Raw genomic sequence first — 14,077 nt, forward strand, 5'->3', positions numbered from 1 at the left:
TGTGACCCAAATATCATTCTTTGACATCCGAGTTTCTCGGTGGCATGCCAAACACTTTATTTCATCTTTGATAGTTTAGAAGCAGAAAAAATGCAACAAAATTCAAGATAGGAAACTTTTTGCTATGAGTTAGATGGCGGTACCAGCGGAAAAAAATGCATTGGTTTGACATTTATTCCCGACTGATCACATCCGAATTTTGTAAGGAGTCAGCCAAAGATTGCTGATTGTATTGCAATGTGTGATGTATGTCTTACTTCTGTAGGTGACCCTTTGGTATACAAGATCTTATTTATGTCAGACTCGGAGACATTTTATAAAATTTTGTTAAAAAAATCTTGTTTTTTTCTTTCTGGAAGAGAAGAAAAATACTGACAATATTGTAATGCACATGATATGCTTTAATGAGGTAATGATGAACATTCTGTTTTGCCGTTTGGAAGTGAACTGTGTCCTTTACACCAGGTCTCTATATATACAAATACAACATCAAGATAGTGACCATCTTCTAGCGTACGTGACTCGTAAGCCAATTGTGAGTGTTCGGCGTATCCTCCTATCTCTTTGAAAAAGGCTCGATAATTTGCCAGATTTTCCTTTCCTTTAGCCCAATCAAATCTTGGTCCTGCCCAAGCTCGATATTCAATGGTCCATACATCAACAATTATTTGTCTAGAAATTAACTGCTCTCTCATGCTGTTTAGCACCGCTATTTCTCCTCCTTCAACATCCAACGAAAAGTAATTAATGTGGAAAACACCAATTAATTGTAAAATGTCAATTAACTGAAAACAAGGTACTTTGGTCCTTTTGTATCCTTTCAATTGAATGACATGACTGTCCGCCATGTCTTTTTCAGAACCCCCTAATTCGTCCCCTTCTATAAATGTTGTTTCATTTTTATGTGCCACGCATACGCACAGACGCCACGCGTTGCGTTTGACGCGGTCAATGTAGGGACATGATACTGGGTTTCCTTCTATCAATAATCCTGTCCAATTATGTTTTCTCTCCAACCACAAAGTATTGGAATGAACCTTACCATCGTAAGCTCCCATTTCAATAAAGAATCCTTCTTTCTTACGAAATATGTTATACACAGCTAGATCTTGACTGGCTTGGGAGTAATGTTTGTCTACTGGTTCTGGAAAAGGACTGTATGTATGAGGCTTTCGCAAATGCTTCCAAAGTTTTGAAAAAATTACATTTGTTTCTGACTTTTGAGTGGGTTTGGTTAGTTGTAAAGTGCTATTAATTGATGAAACATTTTTTGGTACGATGACGTTTCGTACAAATTTGAAATCACGTTCCAGATCTCTGTCAAAAATGAATGAACTGTACTTCATAAAGACAAGGCATAAGAATCCAATTATAAATAGGAAAGCTGCTTTTCGATGCTGACACCAGTTCATTGTGGATGGAACCTAACTCCAAGGAGAAAAGATAACCTGTAATTAAATCAGTTATTTGGATTATGTTTTATTTGTTTGTTATTTATTTCACATCACAGTGAATTTAAACAAAATAAAATATAATCATTATCTGTGATAACCGTATTATTAATATTAGTTATTTAATAAGCATATATAATCAGATATTTTTTTATAATTAGTTCATAACACAGCTTATATAAATACAATAATGTCTACATGCCATATTAAGACTCTTTTAAAGTTCAATCTATTTTTTTAGATTAAAAAAAATGTAGAATGAACTCACTCTTTTGTAGTGTTTTCATGATCTAAACTATTAAAACTTACCTTCTATTAAATTCCAAGGTAATAATCCTCTTTTTTGAAAGTTGTCCGGTGACATGTTTATGTGAATGCATGTATATGCTGTTTACTGCATCTAAAAGTTTTAAAAAGTACATTAATAACATTTATCCTAACTGTTTGTCAAGATATTCCATTTTTTCATTTAAGACAAGAATAAAATCAATCTAAAGTTTTTTTTACATTGATGAACATATGTATATCCTGTCCTTATATGAAAAAGAAAATTTAGTAATAAGAATTCGGATTTTCTTTATATGAAACATATTTATCATGAATTCACATACTTACATATTTACTGCATTGATTCAGGTTCAATGACTGCTAAAGCCAATTAAACGTATCCACAGCTTCACAAAAACCCATTTGTGAGGTAAAAAGATTCATTAATTCGAAGATCCCGGATCCTTAGAGATCATCAAATAAGTCGGAACCATCCATAGCCGTGTCAGATGTGGAAAAATAAGTTTTCATCCATAGCAGAGTCAGATGTCGTAAAATCCCAGGTCATTTTGGAGGTGATGCATTTCTTTAGAATAAATTGCTTATCGTTGCAAGTTCTTTCAATCAATAAAATTTCATTACTTGTTTATGTGGCTATTTTCTTCCAACCATTGTTGAGGACATTCCATTGTGTATTATTAATCTTTTATGAAAATGTCCAGTGGTATTTCTATACAGGATAATCTGCTTGGACCTTTAATTCTTAATAGGGAAAGTCCGTACACAAAATATGTATTGGGAGTTTAAAACGGTAAACCAAAGTATAAAGTTAAAATTACCTATTGAATTGATCTCTAAGCGAACAAGTCATTTAAGAGCATGTGTAGTAGTCAATTGTTTTCATTTTTACGAAGATCAATTTTATTGCAATAATTTATATGTTAACGTTTCATTATTCAAGCCGCAGTCACAGTCTTTTGATACTTCCAATAATCAATTATTTGTTGAACATATGCATTTATTTCTATAGAATTGCAACCTCTCTTAAAATATTTTTTTCATATATATTTTTCTCTAAATTCAATAATTAGATGATAACTAGCATTGCTTTATAATATAATAACATATCGTTATAATTATTAAAAAAAAAAAAAGAATTTTCATATAACATTGGCAACAAGTTTCCGCGACAAATTTGCATACTTGTGTAAGATATTGAAGTCGAATATCAAAACTTAGGAGAAAGGAATTGCTTATACCATATTTAGCTGCTTACTGTTAGCTGCTCTTAATTGATATACCCCTCCCTCTAAACAATTTTATTTTGTTTATTCGATAAACTAGATATTGATTATCATTCTTCTCCTTATGAAAATGTTGAGGATAATTGCAAGAGAGCTAACTCCGACTTTCTTTTAAATTAAAATAACTAATGAAATATTATAGAGCTCAGATTTAATAAATCTGCCACTCTTCCTTTTTGATAAGAGAAACAAAAATTCTAATAAAGATAGAAAAAAAAAGCAAATGATAGGTCTTAACCCTTAATGACTGGTATCTTACAAGTTTACACCAAACCTTGTCGATTTTTCAATACACTTCAAGAATTTTTTACCGGATGTGAACTGATATAAAAACAAAGAAGTATTAATTATAACAGTGGAGTAAATGTCTATTATCTTTGAGAACGACCAATAGGAAATTGTGACAAAGGTCTCATGTATTTGTATGACAATTGCTTATTTAACAAATACAACTGAAGTATCTTAATTTCATTTTTAATAATTTACATAGTTTCAAAAAAGCCGTAAACATATACAAATGCACTTTTGGTAAGTTTTGGTAAGTTTTTTTAATTTGCAATAATATATAGCGCATCATGGAAAATATGCCAGCAGAGCTATTGCTATTCATAATGCCATGTTCATTGAATAACCCTATGAACGCAATTGATGACTATCTGTTCATAGTGAGAGAGAGCAGTGGATATGCAAATATTAAAAAAGAAATGGTAATTTATATTGAAATACGTTGAGGAATCAACTTAATAAATTTATGACAAAGCGTTCGTTTTTACTTAAATTGTTGAACATCTGAACTTCACACAGTTTGAAGCTTTGTAACATTGTAAATATCATAGAACTTTCAATCGTTTATTTTTTCACCTTTTTAAATCCTTGTGAATAGCATTTCAAATTGCAATAGATTTTTTTCACCTGCAAAGAAGAGTGCATTTTGGTAGATAATTTAAAATTCAGTGGAAGCTACTCTCAATTACAGCTCTTTTTTAAGGACCTGATATAGAATTCTATCCTTTGAAATCAGTTTTTCAAAATCACCAGAGTATTAAAGACATTTTTGTATAATGTAAGAACAATGTATCATTTTGATGCCCAAAAAGTACCTATTTTAAAATTCAATATTAAAATGAAAGTAAACATGTCTCCATTAAGGCGTACCTAATAACAAAGTTTTTGAGATCTATGAATGCATTTCACTTCATTGTTGTAAATTCTTTATTCAATTCAAATGAAACAATTATGCAACAAATATTTCTGTTAATTTTCTGATGTGAAAACGGTTTCTTTTTAGTGAACGATTACTTAAATGAAAAGAAATTATGCATATAAGAATAACACAGCGCATTACTTTAATTTAATTCTTCAGGGGTTTATATAGGACTCATCAAGTAACGCCTTGTGGAGTGCACTGAATCTTGTTTCGAAAGTACCTCCCTATCGAGGCATTTTCCGTTGGGTTGTGTACTTAAATTGTCAACAGGAGCCTAAACTTAACTATGTTAAGGACACGTTCCGATGTACGCGGACTATTTCGGTTGTAAGAGCAGTTTGATTGAGTTCTGAGTTCTACAACCAGCCACAACGTAATTCCACATGAATGATTCCCCGCGTTGAAAAATGGCATATATACAATAAAATACACCTCTTGGGTAAGAGCCCAGAGGTACAACCACACAAACGCATGTACATACACTCATCCTCATATTCACAAACACACCCATCATGAGTACTCTCTCAAAACACCAATGCATTCCTCATACTGGTTCACTCTGTTCATGATGTGTATCATTAACTGAGTGTTACCATATCAGGGGAAAGTCCATGAAATCAGATTCAAAGCACTTCATTTTGCATTTAGTTTGGCTTATATCTTTATATAAATTAAAAAAAAAAACTTACTGGACTGAAGTTGAATACAATAAATGAAATACTGGTACATATACCGGTCGCCGATACGCTTAAGACAAAACAAGAAAAAATGTAAATTCAAGCAGCAATAAGCGTTTTTTTTAATATATTGAATTCATAATATTATTCATTTGTTTTGATTTATTGTACTGTCTTTTACATGAATATATATCTTTATGTATTTACGTATTTATTATTTTATGTTCTTATATTCTTTACATTATGTTTTATTTTTACCGAGGTTGGTTCCTGATATCTAAGGTAAAACTTTTTGTCAAGTATATTTCTAATTTATACTCAAAAAGCTAAATAAAAAATCAAATTACAAAATGTGGCTAATATGCTTCTTTTGGCGCTACAGTACACTTAATTGGACTTACTTGCACTAATTTTTGTGTTTTAATCATAAACTACTTCTTCAACGTTTTCCCTCCATTATTTTTATCCGAATAAAACATGGACTAAGATAAAGTATAGGAACACACTTTAAAATGGTTACTAAGAAAAAGTTCCAAATTGCTTCACATAATTAATGATTTGATCTTCCAGCACTCTCAGATTTGTGATTCTTCCTTTGATAAGCAAGAAAATTATTTTTAAATTGTAATCATCAAAAAGGGGGTATATGACGTAATGTTTTAAATATTACTTAAAATAAATTTTTTGTGTTGAAATTGGCTCATTTTTTTCCTGAACTTTTAGAATGTTCATGTATTTACATGTATTTACAATATTCATAAGAAATGATTTGATAGATGTTTCAGAACCAGGATATCATTTGTGCAAAAACAGCTTTGTGTGCAACCAGCATGGAAAATAGGAATCTGAAATTAACAGTACTGTGTATACAACTGTAGTAAAAAAGGGATATATTGATCAGTTTCTTCTAACCCCCCGTTCACACAGAGCTGCGACTCTACGGCGATCATCACGATCAAGCCACGATCTGAATTTGTTTTGGATCGGGGCAGATCGCAGCCGAACGGCGTCTAAATAGAGCAATTTGGCAAATTATGGTCTTCGTTACGACCGTACTACGATGTCCCTACGTCAAACGCGCTGCTAACACGCTTCTTCTACGATGTTACGCAGACCGTTGCCGACAAGCAGCCGTGTTTACTGCGTTTACGCTACGCTGCCACTACGACATTGAAGACCATACTACGACGATACACAGTCCTAGATGACTATACTGCGATGTCTCTACGGTGGTGCCGATCATATTACGTTTGCATTACGCTTCTACTATGATTTTGGCGGTGATGAAAATATATCTTGCAACCGCAGATTTTTGTAGTACGATTTTAGCGATGATGCATATCTTACGACCACAGTTTGTTTTGGGCCTTTACCACATGGTTTAAGGACAATTTCAATTATAACTGTAATAAGATGTGAAAATGCTCAATGGTAAATGATCCTCAAGTATAGTGTCCCCATTTATATGTAGTTTACAGATGATGATTGGTCAAATATCAGCGCTATAAGAACAAACTCCTGTCTGATAGGTCGTGATATGATCGGCGTAAGGTCATAGTAGGTCTTTGTAGGATCCTCAGGAGCGTAGAGAGATTGTAGTGAGAACGTAGTACGAACGCAGAGGGAGCGTTGTATAACCCCCCGTTCACACAGAGCTGCGACTCTACGGCGATCATCCCGATCAAGCCACGATCTTAAAAAGTTTAAGATCGGTGCAGATCGTAGCCGATCGGCGTCTAAACAGAGCAATTTGGCAAATTATGGTCTTCATTACGACCGTACTACGATGCTCCTACGTCAAACACGCTGGTAACACGCTTCTTCTACGATGTTACGAAGACCGTTGCCGACCAGCAGCCGTGTTTACTGCGTTTATGCTACGATACCACTACGATATTCAAGATCATACTACGACGCTACACAGACCTAGACGACTGTACGACGATATCGCTACGGTGGTGCCGGTCATACTACGATTGTAATACGCTTCTAGTACGATTTAGGCGATGATGTATTTATATCTTGGGTTTAAAACATATTGTTCTCTTCTGTCCAAACTTCAGACATGAACGGACATATGAATGCTAATCTGATTCATATGGCTTTACTTCAGCAACAACAAATGTTAGTGGAACTTGAAATTGAACAGATAGTTTACAGGTTGAGGCGCAGAAGAAGGCCAAGGAGATACTGGGTACGGCCATGGCTATCTGCAGATAGGAGGCTCCAGTTTGGACAGTATGACACACTTCTGCGAGAACTCAGAATGGAAGACACCAATTCTTTCTTCAACTTTTTGAGGATGGAACCAGCGATGTTTGATGATCTGCTCCAGAGAGTTGGGCTCAGGATTCAGAAGAAAGATACAGGCTGGAGGAAAGCGCTTGAACCAGGTGTCAAGCTTGCTATTACTATCAGACATCTCGCTTCAGGAGATAAGTACCCTAGTTTAATGTATAACTTCAGAGTGCCTAAGAATACGATAGCGTGTCTCATTCCTGAGGTCTGCCAGGCTATTTGTGCAGAATTTAAAGACAAAGTAATAAAATGTCCAACAACTCCAGATGAATGGTCTCTCATAGCAGACGAGTTCAAGAACAGATGGAATGTCCCACATGCATGCGGGGCCCTGGATGGCAAACACGTGGCCATTAGATGTCCCCCGAACAGTGGCTCGCTTTACCACAATTACAAGCACTTCTTTTCCGTAGTGCTACTAGCACTGGTAGATGCTGATTAAAAATTTCTATGGATTGACTGCGGAGGTCTTGGTTCAATGTCTGATGCTCAAATTTTTAACGAATCTGAGTTGAAGAAGTGCCTCGAAGACAGAGCAATTGGATTTCCAGTGCCAGACCCACTTCCTCATGACAACGAGCCGATGCCCTACTTTATTCTGGGAGATGATGCATTTGGGTTGAGGACATATTTGATGAAGCCTTATTCGCAAAGGGGTCTAACTAGAGAGCACTTAATCACAAACTACAGAATATCAAGGGGTCGCCGTGTGATTGAAAATGCTTTTGGTATTTTGGCACAAAGATGGCAGGTATTACTTACAATCATGCAGCAATTCCCAGCAGTGATACAAGACATCATTGAGTGTTGTGTTTGCCTTCATAACCAAATGAGATTGCGCGACCCGGCTTTACAAAATGCCCAACTTGACCAGGAAGATGATAATCACAATACGGAGCCCGGTGCCTGGAGACAAGAAGCTAACATGCACGAGGTAAAACTAAATAAATGCACAAAATTGTACATATAAACAGGGTACATCACAAATCTAACTGATCTGATTTTAAAATCAAAATGAACTACTAATGTCAATTACCTGCATGTCTGACACGACTTCAAAATAACTTTTAGAAGTTAGACTGCTGCAAATTTAAAAATAAAGTGATATTGCTAGAACTGCATGTGTCTTCTATGTATTGTATTGATTAGCGTTTACTGCTGCTGGCGTTCATGTTGTCCGTCATCCATTTCTAAAAGAGAGCTTAGGCCTGCGAACACCACACTTGATCCCTCTTGTGAAGGTCTACTAACGGGAGGGGTACCTGCTTGCTTGTCTTGCTGCTGAAACTGCTGCTTCTGCACCCAAGCACGTTCCTGAGATCCCCACACAGACGTTGTATTGACGACTTGGGATGGCCATTGTGTGGGATTAGGCTGCCACTGTACGGAACAGGAATCACTATCCTTGTTTGAGGAAAGATCATGTCTTGGCTGGATCTGTTGTTGCTGCTTCTCCTGCATGTCAATATAGCGGCTCACCAGTTGTTGAACGTCAGTCTGGAAGCGGCGCCAAAGAGACTTATTTAGGCCTGCCACGGCTTTCTTAACCCACTCCATGAAGGCATCACGCTCATTAGGTTCAGGTGTATTCTTGATGCGACCCAGCAACTCTTGCTGCAAGTTAATAAGCTGTTCCCGACTACTTGCCAGGTCTGCTAAGATTGGATCATCAGAGGACCGGTTTTGAGTTCGGGAGGCTCTTGAGTACGTTGATGTTGAAGATACACTTGTGGAAGTGGATACCGTTGTAGCGGAATCATCGAGGGCGTTAACGTGAAGAGAGTCTGTACAAGCAGTATCAGCTTGGGCTTCAGTAGAGTCTGATGTCAAAGTCTCTTCGGGGTTAGTTGGGACCAACTTCGCCGTCATCTGTTACGAAAATAAGTAAGAATTGATACATTATCAACATTTTCTTCTGTAATGAAAATTAACAAACATCGCGTTGTCCTATTGTTGGCTTTTTAATTACTACGTAATTAAACAGCAACGTATATAGCATCACTTTTGAAATGGGGGGAGCCAGAGAAAAAAAAATACTTATTTGAAAAAGTTGACAAGCCAAAAAAAATAAAATAGATAAATAAAATAAAAAGGATTACAAAAACACCGTTTTTTTTTTTTGGGGGGGGGGGGGGGGTTGAGGCCAATTTTTTTCTAAACCAAGTTCTTTAAGTACCAGAATTTTTTTATAAAAGGGGGGGGGGGGCAACCAACCTTTCAATGAACATTTTCAATAGTAGAGGTAGAGGTAGAGGTGGAAAAAAAGTGTGTGTGGGGGGGGGGGTGGTATATGCTTATTAAACCATTTTTTCTCTTCAGTTTTTGCTTGGAAATTCGTTTGTTCCAAAGGCATCAACATACAAGCATATGACATTATTTCGAACCTATAATGTTTAAATAGTTATCTACTTACACTAACAGCGGTGCGTTTTTTGACTTCAATGATATGGGGCTGCAGGAAACCAAACTCACGCAGAATCCAACTGTCCCTTTCTGTTAATTCCTCATCGGAAGCACCAGATCGCGTTTTCTTCAGCCGCCCATACCTTGTTCGAATGCTACTGTACCAGGTTTTAATTATGTCAACGTCTTTTCCAAGCAGATTAGCTTGTTCCCTCCAGAGATATTCTTTCTTCTGGGTTTCTTTATACCCCTTTAGCTTTTTGTTGTAAAGGATTGGATGTGCACTGAGCCATTCAACCATAGTCTGCTCCTGGTCCTCTGTAAGGTCTGCCTGCATTTTCCTGCGCTTTTGCTGAAGAACATTACTACTTTCTTCTACATTGAATTCAACAGAGGGATCATCAGGCTGAGGCGTTTCCGTGGAGGGAAGAGCACCAGCTTCAACAGTCGAAGGTTCATCATGCTCATTCCCAGCTTCAGGATTTTCTTCAGCAGGATTTGTGGGGTCTTGAGTCACAGAACTTGCAACTTTTTCCCGGCCTCTCCCACGCGGTTTTCGGGGCATTTTATATTGTTACTGTTGCAAGTTCGAAGTATCAAATGCAAATGAACGTCACTTATTACGTCACCCTATACATGTAATTGACAGATGATGCTTGGTCAAACTTAAAAAAAAACCAGCTGCCTGAGAGGTCGTGGTATGATCGGCGTGGCGTCATTGTAGGTCTTAGAAGGGTCGCCAGGAACGTAGAGAGATCGCAGTGGGAACGTAGTAAGAACGTAGTGTGAGCGTTGTAGGAGCGTACTTGATAGGTTGCCGATTATACTACGCTTTCACTGCGCTTTTACTACGATCACAAAGACCTTTCCACGATGCTTCCGCGCTGCTTGTACGATTGCGGCGCTTCTACTCCGCTCTTTTTACGACTTTACCCCGATTCCTGTTGGCCACGATCCCACTACGCTTGTTTTGAACATGTTCAAAATAAGCGTGGCGAGAGCGTAGAGGTCTCCGATCATGAAGACCCTACTGCGATTATACTACGCTTATGAAGACTACACTACGTTTCTTCTGCGATTTGTCACGATCGGCCACGTTTTCGGCCACGCTTTGATCGTAGTAGAAGCGGCGTCTATGTGTGAACGGGGGGTAAGCGTCTTTGGTAAGTTCCTACGCTCTTACGGCGCTTTTACTACGATCATGAAGATCTCTCTACGATGCTTCCGCGCTGCTTGTACGATTACGGCTCTTCTACTACGCTCTTTTTACGACTTCATCCCGATTCTTATTGGCCACGATCCCGCTACGCTTGTTTTGAACATGTTCAAAATAAGCGTGGTGAGAGCGTAGAGCTCTCCGATCATGAAGACCCTACTGCGATCATATTACGCTTATGACGACACCGCGACGTGTCTCCTGCGATTTGTCACGATCGCCCACGCTTTTGGACACGCTTTGATCGTAGTAGAAGCGGCGTCTATGTGTGAACGGGGGGTAATGAAACGTCCACCACAAAATATAGTTCCTGGCTCAATCCTACTTAAATGGAATTTAATCGCAGTTTTTTCATTGTATATTTATTCCAATTTGCATTGAAGAATGCGTTTTTAATGTTAGAACTTAAAATTGATGCAATATTTTAGAAAAAAAAAAAGGTCCGGATGAAATCTGTTCATGAGCTCAGGATAAAAACGCATACCAGTAAACATTCGTTAACTTTACCGCGAGACGCGTTGCTATCACATGGACGTGGCACAATGATAAAATTTTATTTTATTTTTATTTTCAATTAAAAGCAATGGAGTATTTACTCATTTAAATCATATTAAAACAATGCGTGCATCGACAGAAAATTACTTTGATAAAACGGTAATCCTAATCAGGCATTGTCTGCAAGCTCAATCGCCATGCTTGATTGCATTGTTTACCTCGAGGCGATATATGATTGACACGCTGAGAAGCCAAACTTTGAAAGTGCTAATGATTATTATCGGGTAACAACTACTAGGGTAACAATAGTTTAGTTTAATTAAAATTTGGCGGAACGTTCTGTCTTCATTATAACATGTGCAGTGCTAGTGTGTATATAAAATCCAATGACCCTTCGACATTACGTAATCGAGCATTCCGGTTTACATGTACTTATGTTAAAGCTTTGAACACACACAAAAATGATATTTAGAAATCCTTTAGCGCACAAAAAAATTTTAGCGCTCAGTAGCTCTTGCTCAAAATGCGCTAAAATTAGTAGTGCGCCAAATATTCTCGCTTTACAGTATATAATATATATTTCATTAGCTTCATGAATCTTATTTTTATTTTCATTAATTGTACATGAGAATTGATAAAGATTAAAAGCAAACTTGAATTCACAAAAGCAAATTAATACATTAATTCAAGGCAAAATTACGTGGGTTGTCCAAGAACTTCGTGGACAATTACGTATTTGTATAAACAAATGGTTCTATTTATATCTAATGTATATCAAAATATTTCTCATGAAAAACCAAGTCAGAAAGACTTAATTTTTATTAATGGCAGATTATATTTTGGTAAAATTCGGGGGTCGATTACTGCCAAAAAATTTGAAATTAAGTATTTGGATTAATATGATTATTTTTTTATTTAAAAAAAGTCAAAGCTTAATTAAAATTTTCTGAAGCTCAAATAAGGAGGCTATGAACATTTTTTTTAATATATCTTAAGTATCGGTTACTAACCTGGCTGTAAAAATATATAGACTGTAATAAGCAACAAACCCTTACAAATATGTGTCAAAACTCGACAGAAAAAGCGAGGTTGTCTGTCTGAACGGGACTCAAAGTATATGTTTTAATACAGTTGAAACGACGTCAGCGACAAAATATTTGTTCAAACAACTCAAAGTAATTAGAATATATTTAGTTTATTGATTTAAGATATATTCGATTTTTCAACAATGCGTATAAATTCGAGGACACTACAAGGATTTGAAAACACATTTTTTGAAGGAAGGGAATATTTCTATTCTTGACGTAGTTATAAATCTATTCATGTACACAGGCTACACATTACAGTTTGAAGTTACGTCAGACTGGAATGTGCAGCCTGTGTACACAAATAATTTATATTGATGACGCTCGTAAATTCTTTTGTGTATTGTTTTGAATTTAAAAAATGAATTTATGAATGAACAAATATGAAAGAGCGCAATATAAGTTTATGAGAAATATTAGTGATATCTGTAAAAAAAAAATGTTATTTATCTTAAAAGTTAAAGATAACAATGAGAGTGACAGGGTAAGCCACAAGTCAACAGATTTTTTTTTTCATTGCTCTTAAGTTTTATTACCAAAAGGATAATGTATTCTTTGACCTCCTGTTTTTGTATGAGAAATGTAAAAAAGAAAGTTTGGTTCTATTCTTATGATAAGCGAGAACAGGTTTTTGCAAACTTTTTTTTATCTTTTCAATTTGAACGGAAACCATTGCTGTTTGCTTTCATGCTTCATTCCGGATGAGTTGTTTATGTATGCAATAGAATATTTTTAAAGAATGGTCCCTGTGCTTTCATTTGTAGAATTTCTTATATGTCATTGATCCATCCGTGCAGGGAAGATAACTTAGGGATACATTATTCATTTATTTTAATTGAAACATGCTGATGTTAATGGTAAATATAGTAGTATATAGTGCGTTTTACAAATTTATATAAAAAATTTTAAGACAATATACGTACAGTGTACTGAGTATATTTATCTTAGTTCAAATGATATTTTTGAATTATCAAAGCCAAAATAAAATTTAAAGTTTTCAAATTGCAAGCTAAATTAAGTTCTCTATAATGGCTTTAGTATTTGAATATACTCACAGCTACAACAACCATGAAGCCTTCAGTTAATTATAGTATGCTTTTTAAAATGCAAGAAATCGTATTTTATGTTTTTTTTATTAAAAAAAGGGATTAATCTATTATTCTTTTAAGCTAATTTTTTAAAAAGAAAAGAATGAAATTAAGGGATTCAGAATGATGTCAAATATTTTCAAGGATAAAATTAATAATCTGCGTTGTCTAAGCTCTTCCCGGTTATCTTCCGGGACTTGGTTCAATTGGGGTTAAATCTAAAGAGGAGAACCCCTTACCAGGCCCAAAAACCATAAACTGAGAACAGACTTAGGTCAATATTTCAAAATGATATAACTTTGGAAATAATTTCGATATTAAAATAAAATGTTTAACATATATTTTAATTGATGTTTTTTAAAGAGTTGCAAACTTTTACGCTAATACATCGAATAGAATTGAAGATATAAAAAATCAATTTCTTGACTTAAGTCTATTCTCAGTTTGTGGTTTAGGACCTCGAGTGAGAGTGACTTCCACCTGCTCAGAGGTTGCCATCTCCTTGGGGAAGTCGTCTGTTTGTCCATGACGAGGACAAGGCACAGTCCCTTGACTCCTTACTGTTGGTCAGTGCTCCACTGAAGAC

The 14,077-nt window shown here is 35.8% G+C and overlaps 3 protein-coding genes across 3 annotated transcripts; 1 reads left to right on the top strand and 2 right to left on the bottom strand.

Moving 5' to 3' along the window:
• Positions 1 to 401: 401 nt before the first annotated feature.
• Positions 402 to 1,815, bottom strand: LOC134259657 (uncharacterized). Its single transcript, XM_062742253.1, has 2 exons — positions 1,761 to 1,815; positions 402 to 1,144 (listed from the first exon to the last, which is right to left on the bottom strand). Exons 1-2 carry the CDS (start codon positions 1,813 to 1,815, stop codon positions 402 to 404), a joined length of 798 nt encoding a protein of 265 aa, XP_062598237.1.
• Positions 1,816 to 6,971: 5,156 nt separating this feature from the next.
• On the top strand, positions 6,972 to 7,646 carry LOC134259659 (uncharacterized). The gene has a single exon (XM_062742255.1). The coding sequence runs from the start codon at positions 6,972 to 6,974 to the stop codon at positions 7,644 to 7,646; it is 675 nt and encodes a 224-aa protein (XP_062598239.1).
• Positions 7,647 to 8,333: 687 nt separating this feature from the next.
• Positions 8,334 to 10,269, bottom strand: LOC134259658 (uncharacterized). Its single transcript, XM_062742254.1, has 2 exons — positions 9,618 to 10,269; positions 8,334 to 9,073 (listed from the first exon to the last, which is right to left on the bottom strand). Exons 1-2 carry the CDS (start codon positions 10,170 to 10,172, stop codon positions 8,357 to 8,359), a joined length of 1,272 nt encoding a protein of 423 aa, XP_062598238.1. The 5' UTR covers positions 10,173 to 10,269; the 3' UTR covers positions 8,334 to 8,356.
• Between the last annotated feature and the right edge of the window lie 3,808 nt (positions 10,270 to 14,077).

This window comes from Saccostrea cucullata, unplaced genomic scaffold (assembly GCF_032062105.1).
Source record: "Saccostrea cucullata isolate Sc308-1 unplaced genomic scaffold, CSIRO_AGI_Scuc_v1 ctg19014, whole genome shotgun sequence".
NCBI classification, from domain to species: Eukaryota; Metazoa; Mollusca; class Bivalvia; order Ostreida; family Ostreidae; genus Saccostrea; species Saccostrea cuccullata.

What these genes read in the sequence shown, in the direction of transcription:
- LOC134259658 (XM_062742254.1), bottom strand. Translation starts at nt 10,172, where the DNA reads ATGCCCCGAAAACCGCGTGGGAGAGGCCGGGAAAAAGTTGCAAGTTCT. An exon ending in AAAAACGCACCGCTGTTAGT is followed by an intron (nt 9,074 to 9,617) that starts GTAAGTAGATAA and finishes TTTTCGTAACAG; the next exon opens with ATGACGGCGAAGTTGGTCCC.
- LOC134259659 (XM_062742255.1), top strand. Translation starts at nt 6,972, where the DNA reads ATGAACGGACATATGAATGCTAATCTGATTCATATGGCTTTACTTCAG.
- LOC134259657 (XM_062742253.1), bottom strand. Translation starts at nt 1,815, where the DNA reads ATGTCACCGGACAACTTTCAAAAAAGAGGATTATTACCTTGGAATTTA. An exon ending in ACCTTGGAATTTAATAGAAG is followed by an intron (nt 1,145 to 1,760) that starts GTAAGTTTTAAT and finishes GTCCTTTTCCAG; the next exon opens with AACCAGTAGACAAACATTAC.